The sequence below is a fragment of the Mirounga leonina genome, unplaced genomic scaffold (genome assembly GCF_011800145.1).
Source record: "Mirounga leonina isolate KUSES-001 unplaced genomic scaffold, KU_Mleo_1.0 Mir_115, whole genome shotgun sequence".
Classification (NCBI taxonomy): Eukaryota; Metazoa; Chordata; class Mammalia; order Carnivora; family Phocidae; genus Mirounga; species Mirounga leonina.
The window spans coordinates 5,834,249-5,850,955 of record NW_023270268.1 but is presented as its reverse complement, the minus strand read 5'-3'; the positions used below and the strand labels follow the sequence as shown (position 1 = coordinate 5,850,955).

Here is a 16,707-nt window from a genome sequence, read left to right as displayed (position 1 = left end):
ACATCCTTCAGAACTCAGCTCGAATGTCAGCTCTTCTAGGAAACCTCAGCTCTCACTCATCAGAAATAACCTCTCTTGATGGCCTTACCTTTTACTAGAACCATTACTGGAGCGCTTATTGCATTCCAACTCACCATTAGTTACTTACATGCTGGTATAAAACTGAGCTGTTTATGCCCCAGAATAACTACAGTGACATCACAGCACAGTGATTAAGAACACAAACTCTGAACCAAATTCCCTGATGTGAATTGCAGCTTTACCACTTAGTAGTTTGTAGTTTTAAGGCCTCCGTGTTTCAAAATGAAAATAGTAACAGTACTACCCTAGTAGGATTGTTATATAAGAATTAAATGAATGAAAACATTTAAAATATTTAAAATAGTGTATTATATGCAGTAAGCACTAAGTTTTCCTGTCATTATCTCTTCTTCGCACACACACCCTCACCCCAGATTTTATGCTCATTTAGAAAAGAATCCATATTCCCTATCTCTGTCTCTTTCTCACAGTGCTTTCCATAAAGCACCTACTTAGGACACATTTGTTCAGTTATATCTTAATCTGTCAATATGATAATGATGATCTCATAAGAGATATTTAAACATTCAATGCTTTGGTCAAAATGAGATGTATCAAACACATCATTTTACAGATACAGTATATGTTACTCTAGAAATCATCAAAAAGTATTAGTACACAATCTATAACAGTCAAAAAGAAAAAGAAAGAAATGAAAACACACATCCACAAAAAGATTCTACAATAATGTTTAGTAGTTCTATTCATAATAGTCGAAAACTGGAAACAACCTAGGTGTCCATTAACAGGTAAATAAACTGTACAATATCTCTTCAAAGGAATCCTACACAAAAATGTAAAGGAACAAACTACTGATAACCACAACGTGGATGAAATCTCAAAAACACTATGGTGAGTGAAAGAAGCCCTACAAAAGAGTACATACTATACACATGAGGCTACTTATATAAAGTTCTAAAACAAGCAAAACTTGTTTAGGAGATTGCCTTTACAGAAGGTATATTGGAGCAAATTACAGCAGAGAACTTCCCTAATTTGGGGAAGGAAACAGGCATCAAAATCCAGGAAGCACAGAGAACCCCTCTCAAAATCAATAAAAATAGGTCAACACCCCGACATCTAATAGTAAAACTTACGAGTCTCAGAGACAAAGAGAAAATCCTGAAAGCAGCTCGGGAGAAGAGATATGTAACCTACAATGGTAGAAACATTAGATTGGCAACAGACCTATCCACAGAGACCTGGCAGGCCAGAAAGGACTGGCAGGATATATTCAGAGCACTAAATGGGAAAAATATGCAGCCAAGAATACTATATCCAGCTAGGCTGTCATTGAAAATAGAAGGAGAGATAAAAAGCTTCCAGGACAAACAAAAACTAAAGGAATTTGCAAACACGAAACCAGCCCTACAAGAAATATTGAAAGGGGTCCTCTAAGCAAAGATAGAGCCTAAAAGCAAAATAGACCAGAAAGGAACATAGACAATATACATAACAGTCACCTTACAGGCACTACAATGGCACTAAATTCATATCTTTCAATAGTTACCCTGAATGTAAATGGGCTAAATGCCCCAATCAAAAGACACAGGCTATCAGACTGGATTAAAAAACAAGACCCATCGATATGCTGTCTGCAAGAGACTCATTTTAGACCCAAAGACACCCCCAGATTGAAAGTGAGGGGGTGGAAAACAATTTACCATGCTAATGGACACCAAAAGAAAGCTGGGGTGGCAATCCTTATATCAGACAAACTAGATTTTAAACCAAAGACTGTAATAAGAGATGAGGAAGGACACTATATCCTACTTAAAACTTTGGTCTATCCAACAAGAAGATCTAACAATTGTAAATATCTATGCCCCTAACATGGGAGCAGCCAATTATATAAGGCAGTTAATAACAAAAGCGAAGAAACACATCAATGACAATACAATAATAGTGGGGGGCTTTAACACCCCCCTCACTGAAATGGACAGATCATCTAAGCAAAAGATCAACAAGGAAATAAAGACCTTAAATGACACACTGGACCAAATGGACTTCACAGACATATTCAGAACATTCCATCCCAAAGCAACAGAATACACATTCTTCTCTAGTGCCCATGGAACATTCTCCAGAATAGATCACATCCTAGGTCATAAATCAGGTCTCAACCGGTACCAAAAGATTGGGATCATTCCCTGCCTATTTTCAGACTACAATGCTTTGAAACTAGAACTCAATCACAAGAGGAATGTTGGAAAGACTCAAATACATGGAGGCTAAAGAGCATCCTGCTAAAGAATGAATGGGTCAACCAGGAAATTAAAGAAGAATTTAAAAAATACATGGAAACCAATGAAAATGAAAACACAACTGTTCAAAATCTTTGGGATGCAGCAAAGGCAGTCCTAAGAGGAAAGTATATAGCAATACAAACCTTTCTCAAGAAACAAGAAAGGTCTCAAGTACACAACCTAACCCTACACCTAAAAGAGCTGGAGAAAGAACAGCAAATAAAGCCTAAACCCAGCAGGAGAAGAGAAATAATAAAGATCAGAGCAGAAATCAATGAAATAGAAACTAAAAGAACAGTAGAACAGATCAACGAAACTAGGAGCTGATTCTTTGAAAGAATTAACAAGATTGATAAACCCCTGGCCAGACTTATCAAAAAGAAAAGAGAAATGACCCAAATCAACAAAATCATGAATGAAAGAGGATCACAACCAGGACGCCTGGGTGGCTCAGTCGTTAAGCGTCTGCCTTCGGCTCAGGTCATGATCCCAGGGTCCTGGGATCGAGCCCCGCATCGGGCTCCCTGCTCAGCGGGAAGCCTGTTTCTCCCTCTCCCACACCCCCTGCTTGTGTTCCCTCTCTCGCTGTCTCTCTCTCTCTGTCAAATAAATAAATAAATAAATAAATCTTAAAAAAAAAAAAAAAAGAAAGAAAGAGGATCACAACCAACACCAAAAAATACAAACAATTCTAAGAACATATTATGAGCAACTCTATACCAGCAAACTGGAAGAAATGGATGCATTCCTAGAGATGTATCAACTACCAAAACTGAACCAGGAAGAAATAGAAAACCTAAACAGACCTGTAACCACTAAGGAAATTGAAGCAGTAATCAAAAATCTCCCAACAAACAAAAGCCCAGGACCAGATGGCTTCCCAGGGAATTCTACCAAACATTTAAAGAAGAATTAATACCTCTTCTTCTGAAACTCTTCCAAAAAATAGAAATGGAAGGAAAACTTCCAAACTCATTTTATAAGACCACCATTATCTTGATCCCCAAACCAGACAAAGACCCCATCAAAAAGGAGAATTACAGGGGCACCTGGGTGGCTCAGTCGTTAAGCGTCTGCCTTCAGCTCAGGTCATGATCCCAGGATCCTGGGATCGAGCCCCGCATTGGGCTTCCTGCTCCATGGGAAGCCTGCTTCTCCCTCTCCCGCTCCCCCTGCTTATGTTCCCTCTCTCGCTGTGTCTCTGTCAAATAAATAAAATCTTTAAAAAAAAAAAAAAGAATTACAGACCAATATCCTTGATGAACATGGATGCAAAAATTCTCACCAAAATACTAGCCAATAGAATCCAACAGTACATTAAAAGGATTATTCACCACGACCAAGTGGGATTTATCCCTGGGCTGCAAGGTTGGTTCAACATCTGCAAATCAATCAACGTGATAAAATACATTAACAAAAGAAAGAACAAGAACCATATGATCCTCTCAATAGATACAGAAAAAGCATTTGACAAAGTACAGGATCCTTTCTTGATCAAAGCTCTTCAGAGTATAGGGATATAGGGTACATACCTCAGTATCATAAAAGCCATCTATGAAAAACCTACAGTGAATATCATTCTCAATGGGAAAAAACTGAGAGCTTTCCCCCTAAGGTCAGGAACGCGGCAGGGATGTCCACTATCACCACTGCTATTCAACACAGTATTAGAAGTCCTAGCCACAGCAATCAGACAACAAAAAGAAAGAAAAGGCATCCAAATCAGCAAAGAAGAAGTCAAACTCTCGCTCTTTGCAGATGATATTTTATGTGGAAAACCCAAAAGACTCCATCCCAAAACTGCTAGAACTGATACAGGAATTCAGTCAAGTGGCAGGATATAAAATCAATGCACAGAAATCAGTGGCATTCCTATACACCAACAACAAGACAGAAGAAAGAGAAATTAAGGAGTTGATCCCATTTACAATTAATTGCACCCAAAACCATAAGATACCTAGGAATAAATCTAACCAAAGAGGCAAAGGATTTGTACTCAGAAAACTATAAAATGCTCATGAAAGAAATTGAGGAAGACACAAAGAAATGGAAAAATGTTCCATGCTCATGGATTGGAAGAACAAATATGCTGAAGATGTCAATGCTACCTAGAGCAATCTACACATTCAATGCAATCCCCATCAAAATACCATCCACTTTTTTCAAAGAAATGCAACAAATAATCCTAAAATTTGTATGGAACCAGAAAAGACCCCGAATAGCCAGAGGAATGTTGAAAAAGAAAAGCAAAGGTGGCGGCATCACAATTCCAGACTTCCAGCTCTATTACAAAGCTGTCATCATCAAGACAGTATGGTACTGGCACAAAAACAGACACATAGATCAATGGAACAGAATAGAGAGCCCAGAAATGGACCCTCAACTCTATGGTCAACTCATCTTCGACAAAGCAGGGAAGAATGTCCAATGGAAAAAAGACAGTCTCTTCAACAAATGGTGTTGGGGAAATTGGACAGCCACATGCAGAAGAATGAAACTGGACCATTTCCTTACACCACACACAAAAATAGACTCCAAATGGTTGAAAGACCTCAATGTGAGACAGGAGTCCATCAAAATCCTAAAGGAGAACACAGGCAGCAACCTCTCCGACCTCAGCCACAGCAACTTCTTCCTAGAAACATCACCAAAGCCAAGGGAAGCAAGGGCAAAAATGAACTACTGGGACTTCATCAAGATAAAAAGCTTTTGCACAGCAAAAGAAACAGTCAACAAAACCAAAAGACAACCGACAGAATGGGAGAAGATATTTGCAAATGACATATCCAATAAAGGGCTAGTATCCAAAATCTGTAAAGAACTTATCAAACTCAACACCCAAAGAACAAATGATCCAATCAAGAAATGGGCAGAAGACATGAACAGACACTTCTCCAAAAAAGACATCCAAATGGCCAACAGACACATGAAAAAGTGCTCAACATCGCTCGGCATCAGGGAAATCCAAATCAAAACCTCAATGAGATACCACCTCACACCAGTCAAAATGGCTAAAATTAACAAGTCAGGAAACGACAGATGTTGGCAGGGATGCAGAGAAAGGGCATCCCTCCTATACTGTTGGTAGGAATGCAAGCTGGTGCAACCACTCTGGAAAACAGGATGGAGGTTCCTCAAAAAGTTGAAAATAGAGCTACCATTCAATCCAGCAATTGCACTACTGGGTATTTACCCCAAAGATACAAATGTAGGGATCCGAAGGGGTACGTGCACCCTGATGTTTATAGCAGCAATGTCCACCTTAGCCAAACTGTGGAAAGAGCCAAGGTGTCCATCGACAGATGAATGGATAAAGAAGATGTGGTGTATATATATATGATGGAATATTATGCAGCCATCAAAAGGAATGAGATCTTGCCATTTGCAATGAAGTGGATGGAACTGGAGGGTGTTATGCTGAGCGAAATAAGTCAATCAGAGAAAGATATGTATCATCTGACCTCACTGATATGAGGAATTCTTAATCTCAGGAAACAAACTGAGGGCTGCTGGAGTGGGGGGTGGGGTGGCAGGGACGGGGTGGCTGGGTGAGAGACATTGGGGAGGGTATGTGCTATGGTGAGCACTGTGAATTGTACAAGACTGTTGAATCACAGATCTGTACCTCTGAAACAAATAATGCAATATATGTTAAGAAAAAAAAAAAACGAAGAAGGTAGCAGGAGGGGAAGAATGAAGCGGGGGAAATTGGAGGGGTAGACGAACCATGAGAGACGATGGACTCTGAAAAACAAACTGAGGGTTCTGGGGGGGAGAGGGGTGGGAGGATGGGTTAGCCTGGTGATGGGTATTAAAGAGGGCACGTTCTGCATGGAGCACTGGGTGTTATGCACAAACAATGAAACATGGAACACTACATCAAAAACTAATGTTGTAATGTATGGTGATTAACATAACAATAAAAATTAAAAAAAAAAAAGATTGCCTCTAGGAGGGAGAAGAACCATAAAGGAACTTTCTGGGGTGTTGATAATGTTCTATATTTCTGTATGGGTTTAGCATATGGGTTTGGCATATATATTTGTTAAAACTCAGTTAATGCACACTTGAGGATTGTATATTTCATTTTACATAAAATTTACCTCAAAAAAGGACACAACTCCTAGAAGAAAAGATAGGCACTAAGCTCTCTGACATCAGTCTTAGCAGTATTTTTTTGGACCAGTCTCCTCAGGCAAGGGTAACAAAAGCTAAAATAAACAAATGGGATTACATCAAACTAAAAAAGCTTTTTGCACAGTGAAGGAAACCATCAACAAAACAAAAAGGCAACCTACTGAATTGGAAAAGATATTTGCAAATCATACATTTGATAAGGGATTAATATCCAAAATATATAAAGAACTTACACAATATTAAGAAATTTTTTTTAATGGGCAAGGACTTGAATAGACATTTTTCCAAAGAAGACATGCAGATGGCCAACGGGCATGTGAAAAGATGCTCACCATCATCAGGGAAATGCACACCAAAACCACAATGAGGTACCACCTCACAGTAGTCAGATTGGCTATTATCAAAAAGACAAAAAACAGCAAGGGCTGGTGAGGATGTAGAAAAAAGGGAACCCTGGCTCACTGTTGGTGGGAATGCAAACTGGCATAGCCACTATGGAAAACAGTATGGAGGGTCATCAAAAAATAGAAATTAAAAATAGAACTACCATACGATCCAGCAATTCCACTTCTGGGTACTTATCTGAAACAAAAAAATGAAAACACCAACTCAAAGAAAATATATGTATCCTTACATTCACTGCAGCATTATTTACACTAGCCAAGATACAGAAGGAACATCTAAGTCTCCTTCAACAGATGAATGGACAAAGAAGATGTGATATATACATATATATATGTATTATATATATAACAGGAATATTATAGGAATATATATATATAAGAATATTACCTAGCCATGTAAAAAGAATGAAATCCTGCCATTTGTGACATGGATGGACCTAGACAGTATTATGCTAAATGAGATAACTCAGACAAAGAAAGACAAATGCCATATGATTTCACTTATCTGTAGAATCTAAAAAAAAATAAAACAATACAGACTCAAAGATACAGGAAACAAACAAGTGGTTACCAGAGTGGGGAGGGGTCTGGGGAATAAGGCAAAATACATAATGAGAATTAATTAGATAGAATCTTTCAGTTACAAAAGAAAGAAGTCAGGGGGATGTAATGTACAGCAGAGGGAACACAGTAATACTGTAATAACTTTGTATGGTGACAGATTCTGGTAACTAGACTAATCAGAGGGATCATTTCCTAACATATAAAAGTATCAAATCACTATGATGTACACCTAGTATGAAACTAAAGGTATATTGTATGTCAATTATACTTCAATCTAAAAAAAAATCTAGGGAGATAACTACCTTCTCATCAGATAAATTAACTAAAGTAAATTTTCATCATGATTCATTACTATAGAACCACTAGGCTGTGTGTCATTAGTAGCTATATACATAATTATACCACTAATTAAACCTCTGAAACTAGTCAATTCCATATCAAGGTCCTTTAAAATTTGATTTAACTTGTTTTTTTTAACTTGAGAATTCTTTTTTTTTTTTTTTAAGATTTTATTTATTTATTTGACAGAGAGAGAAATAGCGAGAGCAGGAACACAAGCAGGAGGAATGGGAGAGGGAGAAGCAGGCTTCTTGCCGAGCAGGGAGCCCGATGTGGGACTCGATCCCAGGACCCTGGGATCATGACCTGAGCCGAAGGCAGACGCTTAACGACTGAGCCACCCAGGCGCCCTAACTTGAGAATTCTTATATATGGTATTGCCCTTTCTCTCTTCTTAAATTAATTAAAGCATTAATACTTAAGTACAAATATTGAACTCTGATTAATGATGTACATGCTAAAATATTAGGGGGAAGGATACTGTGGCCTGCAACTTACTTTGAAATGCATCAAAAACGTTAAATGGATTGAGGGGCAGATAGAAGAATGTATACTGGGACAGATTTGTGATAAAGCAAGTATAGTAAAGTACCAATGATAGAATGTGGGTGGTAGGTACACAGATCCTCACTTTAAAGTTCTATTTCTCTATATGTTTGAAAATTTTCATAATATACTGTGAGGAAAAGGAAAAAGGAATAAATGCTTGTTAAATCATGATATTGTGTGCCAAAACCAACTGATTTACGTAGGATGTCTGACCCAGTAATAAGGGGATCACAGGCAGCTATGTTTACGAACTCTTGGGCTTGCTTTGTACCATCTCTTCTTCTACCTTGGTGTCAACTCTGATTTCCTGCTGCTGTCAAGATGCCCAATTATAGTAAGCATTCCACCCCCTTTAAGAATATACATTATTCCCAATTTGCTAATAACAGCCAACAATCAACTTGTCAGAAATGTGTTTAAAAATAGACTCTGAGGGGCACCTGAGTGGCTCAGTCGGTTAAGCATTTGCCTTCGGCTCAAGTCATGATCACAGGGTCCTGGGATCGAGCCCCGCATCAGGCTCCCTGCTCAGTGGAGAGCATCCTTCCCCCTCTCCCTCTGTGGCTCCCTCTGCGGCCCCCCCTGCTTGTGTGCTCTGTCTGTCTCTCTCTCTCTCTCAAATAAATAAAATCTTTTTAAAAAATGTTTGAAAAATAGACTCTGAGTAAAGGCATCTCCCTTATTAGAATCAAATGAGATCATATATGTAAAATGTTTAACAATGCCAGACACATAGTAAATAAATACTACTTTATTATTTTTTAGAAAAATAGTTGTATTTTTTAAAGAAAGTTCAAAGCCTTCAGTGGGCTTACTTCCTGAACATTATGCATGCTCATTCTTCACCTTAATGAAAACTTAAATTTCTCCTGAGTGTGTTATAAAACTGGTTATCATTCATTCTAGTTTTTGTATTCATAACAGTATTTAGTCTTTCTGGACTATTCTTCAAGAGAGAAAAATAGGCATTCTAAATAATATTTTTTAATAATATTCACTAAAGATCACTGGATCTGTCCAGTACCATTGGTGCATCCAAATATTTTACCCCTACTTCATGGCGCTCATAGAAAATGATGTATTTGTAGAGGACTTTGAATTAACTAGGGAGTCTGGGCAAAGCCAGAGTCAACAAGCTCAGGGACTTGGACTACGCCTAGAACTTGACCAGCCCCCATGAAAGGAATGAGGTTCTCAGTTCACAGAATCTGTTCATGGAGTTTGGGAAGCTATAATCCGTACGTTTGCTAGACAATACTTTAGAATGTTTAGTCTACATAATTTAGTTCATAGATCATTTAGCTCATAAATTGTCTACATATATGCTCCAGGTTCACAGATTAAAAATGTTTTTGCCCTACATTAGAGACTGCTGAGAATGGCCAGGTTAATGATTATATCATCATCAAAGCCAAAGTAAACAAATGTTCATCTCAGACACTGCTGCCATTATGACGTTTTTAATGAATTTTTTTCTTTCTTTTTTGGAAAGAGTAAAAAAATGTCACTTGAGCTGTACTCCCCCAAATAACTTCTAAATCAAAGATAACACAAGTAAAATACTATGCATTAGAGCAAACTTTAAGAGAAATCCCATTTCCTCCATATCCCCACCTTCTAAATTAAGTAACTCAATATCTTTAGATATAAACTGTCCATAATCTTTTAAAACTATAAAGTCAGATTCCTTTTTTTCAAAATTTTTCTCTTCACTGCCATTAATTTTTTAAATGAGTAACAACGGCATGTTACATGACTGGTGTACATACATGAACTACTTTCATTTAAAACTGTTTCCAAGAAAGCATCAACCAACCTGGATCTACCATACATATTATATGAAATGTATGGACATCACTATTTCAATAGAAGGTCAGGTGCTAATAATATAGATTGACCAACACTCTGAAATGACTTGCTATTTTCTAAAACAACATCAGTAACAGACCTGAGGAGTTGTTGGTTCATTTCCATTAACACTGTCGGAAGATTTCGTGGCTTGGATAGATGCATTCTAAGAAAAACAAAGAAACATCATAAGGAAAAGAAACAAAAAGCTGAGCTTTTAAAACTGTTAAGAACAAAAACCAAGTACCAAGACCTATTAGATACATTTATCAAACAAAATTAGTTCATTTATTAGAATTTTTTCATGCAAGGCAAAACTAGTATGGTGAGTATTTAGAAAATTTATTTTGCTATAATATATGTAACTAAATAGCAAAGATTAGTATGTAGCAAAGTTTATTTTAAACTAATCACATACCTCTCCCCATTATAATGTTCCCGGTTTTGTCCCCCATGACAAAATTAACATCAGGGATTCAATTAGCAAAACTCATTCAAATAGACAACTATCCAGAAAAATGTCAAATGTTCCCTATGATAAGATAATACTCAAATTAAAGTTATTTGGGCTAAGACCTGAAACACATCTTCCTAACAAGAAATGGAAATGCCTCATTCATCTGAAACCAGCAATCTAAATGAAATTATTATGGCAATTTTCAGAAAAACTTATAATTTAAAAATCTTCCACACATGAAAGCTTTTTGTTTTGTTCTGTTAGTATGATGAATGTTCTAAGTGACACGACATCATTCTGGCATTGGTTCCATGATAATGAATGAGATTGTTCAAGATTCAAACTTCTATACTGCCTTCGTAATACACTAACAAAAATTAGAGCTATATAAGTAGCTCATGATAAAATAACTTTTAAATTTTAAACAAAGCATTAGAGCAAATACTAGCCACTATGTTTCAGTAAGTTGGTAGTTAAATTAGACGTTTCCCATACATTTCCATAGTGGACCAAGGAAGGGTCAAATAACTGACCTTACTTATTCTTAAATATAAGCGGAGAAGGCACTTGGCCTTGCAAGTGTTCTCAAATTTTTGAACTCTCATTAGGTATTTGATACTAAGAAATTATTAATTTTTAGGTGTGATAAATGTATTGTGTTATATATTTTTAGTCATTATCTTTTAGAAATACATACCAAAACATTCAGATGGAATAAGGTTTTGAAATTTGCTAATAACGCAACAGAGATGGAGACAGAGGAAGGGAGGTGTGCATGTGTGGGTCGGTGGTTAGAGAAGTGCACGTGTATGATAATAAATGAGTTATTAACTGAGGATATTGGGGGACGTGAGAGTTCTTATACCACTATCACTACTTACACTTTTGGTTTGGATTTTTCTCTAATAACAACTGAAATACCTTCTCCCTCTAATATAAAAAGAGTTTTGGGTGTGGAGCCTGCTTAAGATTCTCTCTCCCCCTCTCCCTTTGTCCCCCTACCCCCTGCTTGTATGCAGACACTCTCTCTCTCTCTCTCTCTCTCTCTTTCAGGGAAAGAAAAAAAAAAGTCATCAAATTTTATCAGTCCAAGACATTTTCCTTTGAGTTATACACAGGGGAGAAAAGTTGGGGGAACATAACTTTTATCTTCCTGTTCTCTGCCATTTCAAAGAATTGCAAGTTGTATATACGGCTATATTTGTGTAGCGTGATAATTAATGCTTGCTGGCCCTAAAAATATACTACACTACACACTATACAATCAAAAACATACCTTATAGAGTTTGACAAGTCTTTCAATCCATATTTTGAAAATTAACAGTTAAATTATGGAGAAAGGAAATGAAATGGTTCCCTAAAATATTTTAAGTTAGGAGGAAGAGTGGTGAGAGAGTCCATATTCTACTCTAAATTACTTGACACATGATTGTGATCCATACAAAAAGCTATTCTATTTGAATAGATATTCAATTAGCAAAACTCATTCAAATATTCTATTTGACCTATCACCCTACCAGCCAAACACAACCTAACATTTAAAAACTTTCCCTCCCTGCATATATATTTCAATATATGTATTATACAATATATCTAAATAAATGCATGGCAGTTAAAGAAAGAATTGGTCATGTTACCTTGTAAATTTAAATTACAAAACTGTATAAGCAAATTAAAGATTTTGAAACTACCTGAAATGCCTTCTTCATTTCTGCCCAGCAAATTCTCATTTACCTTTCAACTTTCAAATGCAGCTTCTTTAATGAGGCTTCATATGGCTTGCCTGAGGGCTAACACATTCCCTATACCTATAGTTTCTTCTGTGAAGGTTTAATTCCTTTGTATTTCAAGCATATGTCTCCATACTAAACTATAAACTCTTGGAGGGCAGGAACCCTGTATTTTTGTCTTGGTCCCCAGGACCTAACTTCTGCCTGACTGGTGGTAGAAGTTTAGTATATGCTTGTCAAATCCTTACGCAGTTACTTCCTTCAGTATAAAAAGACTTCTGAAGTCCTTCTCCCAGAGAGAAGCTCAACACATGTCAATACTCAACTGTCACCAATACCTTCTCCTGGAGGCAATTCTAAGACAAGAGAAAAATTCTTCTACTCTAACGTGCATTTAACTTAAAAGCACACACAGGTTCCCTGCCAGATTTATCTTCAATTATGTTTTGTTCAATCTTTCAACAACTATTTATTGACCGCTGAGCACTAAGCAATTTTTAGAATTCGGGGTCATTTTTCAAAAAACTGCATTAGCTAAAAGTCAACAGCTGATGAACTCCTAAGTAGACCCTCACTAAATTTGTATTCCATTATAGGTTATGCTATGGTTTCCCTTTGTTACCCTTGTCTCCCTTTGTTATGGAGAGAAATTTTTATCTGAACAAAATTTAAGTAAGATTAATGAAAACTTTTAGTCTACTTAAATTATTTTTAAATAGTTAAAAAGCCTCTATTTTAAAATCATTAGCATTTTTCACAATAGAAGAGGTACTTAAGTTACTTTTATGTATATGGAAGTGGGCCTTGGAGCTCTTTTCTTTTAAGTCTCTGTTACTATTACATGAAGTATAAAGTAATATCATTTTGTGTTTTTAAAGTAAATTGGTAAGTTATCTTTAACTGGGACTCCTGTCTCCCTCTCAAACCAGTTTTGAAAATAGTGAAGTGTTACTTATAGCCAGAACGAAGGAGAGACCCTCTCTGCCCTAAGATCCAAGCTAGGGCGCCACTAAAACCCTCAGGTGCTTTCTTCTCTAAAACCAAGCTCAGGGTGCCTGAGTGGCTCAGAAGGTTAAGCATCTGCCTTTGGCTCAGGTCATGATCCCAGGGTCCTGGGATTAAGCCCTATGTTGGGCTCCCTGCTCAGCGGGGAGTCTGCTTCTCCCTCTCCCTCTGCCCCCACCCCATTTGTTCTCTCTCTCTCAAATAAATAAAATCTTTTAAAAAATTAAAAAAAAAAACAAACCCAAGTTCAGAATGTAATTTAGGATTACTACTGACCATATGCAGACCAAGTTTTTACTGGCTGCATGGATTAAGTACAGAAATGTTCTAATTTCATCATAAGCTACTTAGTAAATTAAACCAGTTCTCATCATTTAGGAAAACCTTAATCCCAAGTCAGTCAGTGTCCAATGCAACAAAAAAAGCTATCCTTACTGGGCAATCAAACATCTGTAAGTTTTTAAATTTCCTATATTAAGAACTTAAGACACATATGAAAACAGTCTACTTTCTCAGAGTGAAATTATACACAAGATTCAAAATTGCATGAATTCAGTCAATTGAAAAATAATGAGATAATTACTTCCTTTCAGATGTTTAATATATAGAAAACTGGTATTCTCCCAAAATAAGATGTAATTATTTGTTACAGTAGAATCTACCTACCTGCTCAATGTTGTTCAATTACGGATTTACATACAATGCTTTTTTTTCCCCTAAAATTTGAGTCACATCTCAAAATATTCTTGGCCTCCTACCAATAGTAAGACAGAGATTTCTACTAATACATACCATTTTTAGTTAATGTGCAAACATTCCCTAGAGAGAAAATTTAGAGTTTAGACCAAGTTGAAGGCAGTCCTCACCACATTAATGAGAACAGTGTTATTTTGTTGTTGTTAAAAAGCTACCAGAAAACACACCAGCCATCAGAATTCAGCAATTCACTCTGATTTTTTAGAGCAGGGTTAGCAACAGGGCACTGAAGATGCTTTGAGAGACAGTCAGTGACAAGCAGCATGAGATTTGCTTCTAGAATTATCAAGTTACTTTGCTTCCCCACAAAGGGAATGCAGAAAGCGGTGGAAGGACTCACCACACTGTCAGTCTGTGTTTTAGGCTGTTTGGAGGAATCCAAAGCAAAAATAGTATACTCAGAGAGAAAAGCAGGCTCTGCTATCATCCCGGCTAGTAGCTGTCTCATTCAGTGTAAGAAGCAGAGGTATAAAAATAAAACAAATAATGAAAAAGAGATCACAGTAAGAGCATGCTGCAAAGTGTTCTCTCCACGCAGCATATACAACACTCCAGTGGTCTTGCCCCACCGCAACTGCTACCATCTCTCCACCCACAGAAATAACAAGTTACTGGGAAGGTTAGCAATGGAGAGGAGTTGAGCCGTTTAGAAACTCAAAGCCCAACCTGAACCAACTTGCTTACTGGCATACAAACGATATATGCAACAGCCACCACTGCACACCGCATGTCTGCCCATTTGGTGTAAGAGTCTAAACCAGTAAAAAACCATACATGGTAAAGAACACAAAGCCTTAATATAACAAATACTAACCATTTGTATACATTCAAAAAGACAGCATTGAAATTTACGGGGAGGACAAAACACATAAAATTTTAAATCATTTATTTCGTACTTAGAAACAAAAATAGTTTTCTCCAATATGTACAAAGGAAACTTTTGAAACTGAAATTCATATAACAAGTTTTAAGGATAAATTCTTTTATACTAATTCTTGTAATATGTATTCTCTTCTGTCCTTCAGTCTTCTTTCAGAAACTATATACACCAAAATATTAATAATCATGAACTGGATTTAGAAGAAATTATAATTAAAATGAACTTTTATATGTAAAACTGCTGAAATCTGAATAAGCTCTGTGGATGTCACACAGTTTACCAATGTCAATTCCCCCGTTTTGATAGCATACAATAGTTATACAAGACATCTTTGGGAGAAAATGGGTAAAAGGTACATAGGCCCTCCCTAAAAAAATTTTAAAACCTGTGAATCTATGATTTTTTCAAAATAAAAACTAAAAAAAACTAATCCTTTACAAATATTAAAACTGCAATTAATGTATATTATGTTATAATATTATCTATAAATAAAGAACTTATAGCAGAAAATAAATGTTGCACAAGCTTAAGAACTTACACTTTTCATCTTAGTATGGTAGAGTTATGGATATGACTATAGAACCTCCAGTAACTCTTCATCCGGTCCTAAAAGTTAAGTATTAGTGGGGTACTAAAATGTACTAGATGCCTGTTTGGCTCTGGGCACTCAACCTATCCAAGTTTCTACTCTTGTTGAAAATCTGAACTCTCCTGGCAACTCAGAAAGGTCATCCTTGAAATGGATGTGATTTTAAATTAAGGGCTATACAAATTCACTCCTCTTAGGCTTCCAAAATTAACATTTGAAATGAAGTCACTCTGGCCCACAACAAAATAATTTAAAATTTCACAGTAAAGAGTATATTTGAAATCTTAAGAAAAAAACACAAAAGCGGATACCCAGTATAGAAAAACATGCTGACCAAACATTTCAAAGGAAGATGCTGCCAAACAACAATTTACACTCCTGCCCCTAGCCCAAGTAAAAGCCAAGTGTATCAAAATTAGTTTCCATTGACAGCTACCTCAAAACCTAAAGAGCCTGTCTTCCCACTTGCTGTTCTTGTCATTTGCTTCTTATGCCTATGAAAATCTTACATCAGTTCCCAAATATTCTCAATCAAATTCTGTCTCAACTCCATATCTCTCAAACTCTGTTCAAATTCTAATCCAAATCTATTAAGAACTTAAGTCACCTCTTCCGTGGTCCTTAGGTGAAGCCATCAGTTGAATTAACATTGATTGAAGTTATATTATGTCTAAACATTCATGAAGATACCTAAAACTCCCATTAGATGATGTCTCTTATTCTCACATATATATATTTCTTTATCTCTATGAGTTTTTGGCGGAATTACTCTGTATTCTTTTTAAATACCCTGATTTTCCCATGAATTGGGACTTGTCTGAGTTTTATTCTATGTTTTTATATCAATTTTTTTTTTCACTTCAAGGATTTCTAATTGGTTCTTTTTCATATCTACCTAATCTACTTTTGTTTTGGTCTGTTTTTCCCCCATAATTTTATCTTCTTTTTCAGAGAATTATTACTGCATGTATCTTATTAAAGATATTTGTTTTAAAGTCTTTTCTAGACTATTCTATTATTTGAATTTCATCTAGGATAAATTTATATTCCAATTCCTGTTTTTATTGGCTGCCTTCCTAGCATTTGTTTTAGAATTTTCATTTACAGGTTCACTTTGAAGAA

The 16,707-nt window shown here is 36.4% G+C and overlaps 1 protein-coding gene across 7 annotated transcripts in view; it reads right to left on the bottom strand.

The window, feature by feature from the left end:
- Positions 1-16,707, bottom strand: part of GOLGA4 (golgin A4) — a 131,826-nt gene that overhangs the window by 85,701 nt on the left and 29,418 nt on the right. For 4 of the 7 annotated variants that reach the window (XM_034991944.1, XM_034991946.1, XM_034991952.1 and 1 more), the window contains exons 3-4: positions 14,457-14,555; positions 10,269-10,334 (exon numbers count right to left, since the gene is read on the bottom strand). The exons of 1 other annotated variant lie outside the window; for it this stretch is intronic. In XM_034991944.1, coding sequence (XP_034847835.1) covers positions 10,269-10,334; positions 14,457-14,555 — 165 coding nt within the window. The remainder of the gene's footprint in view (positions 1-10,268; positions 10,335-14,456; positions 14,556-16,707) is intronic. 2 more of the 7 variants (XM_034991956.1, XM_034991983.1) reach the window with 1 other exon arrangement.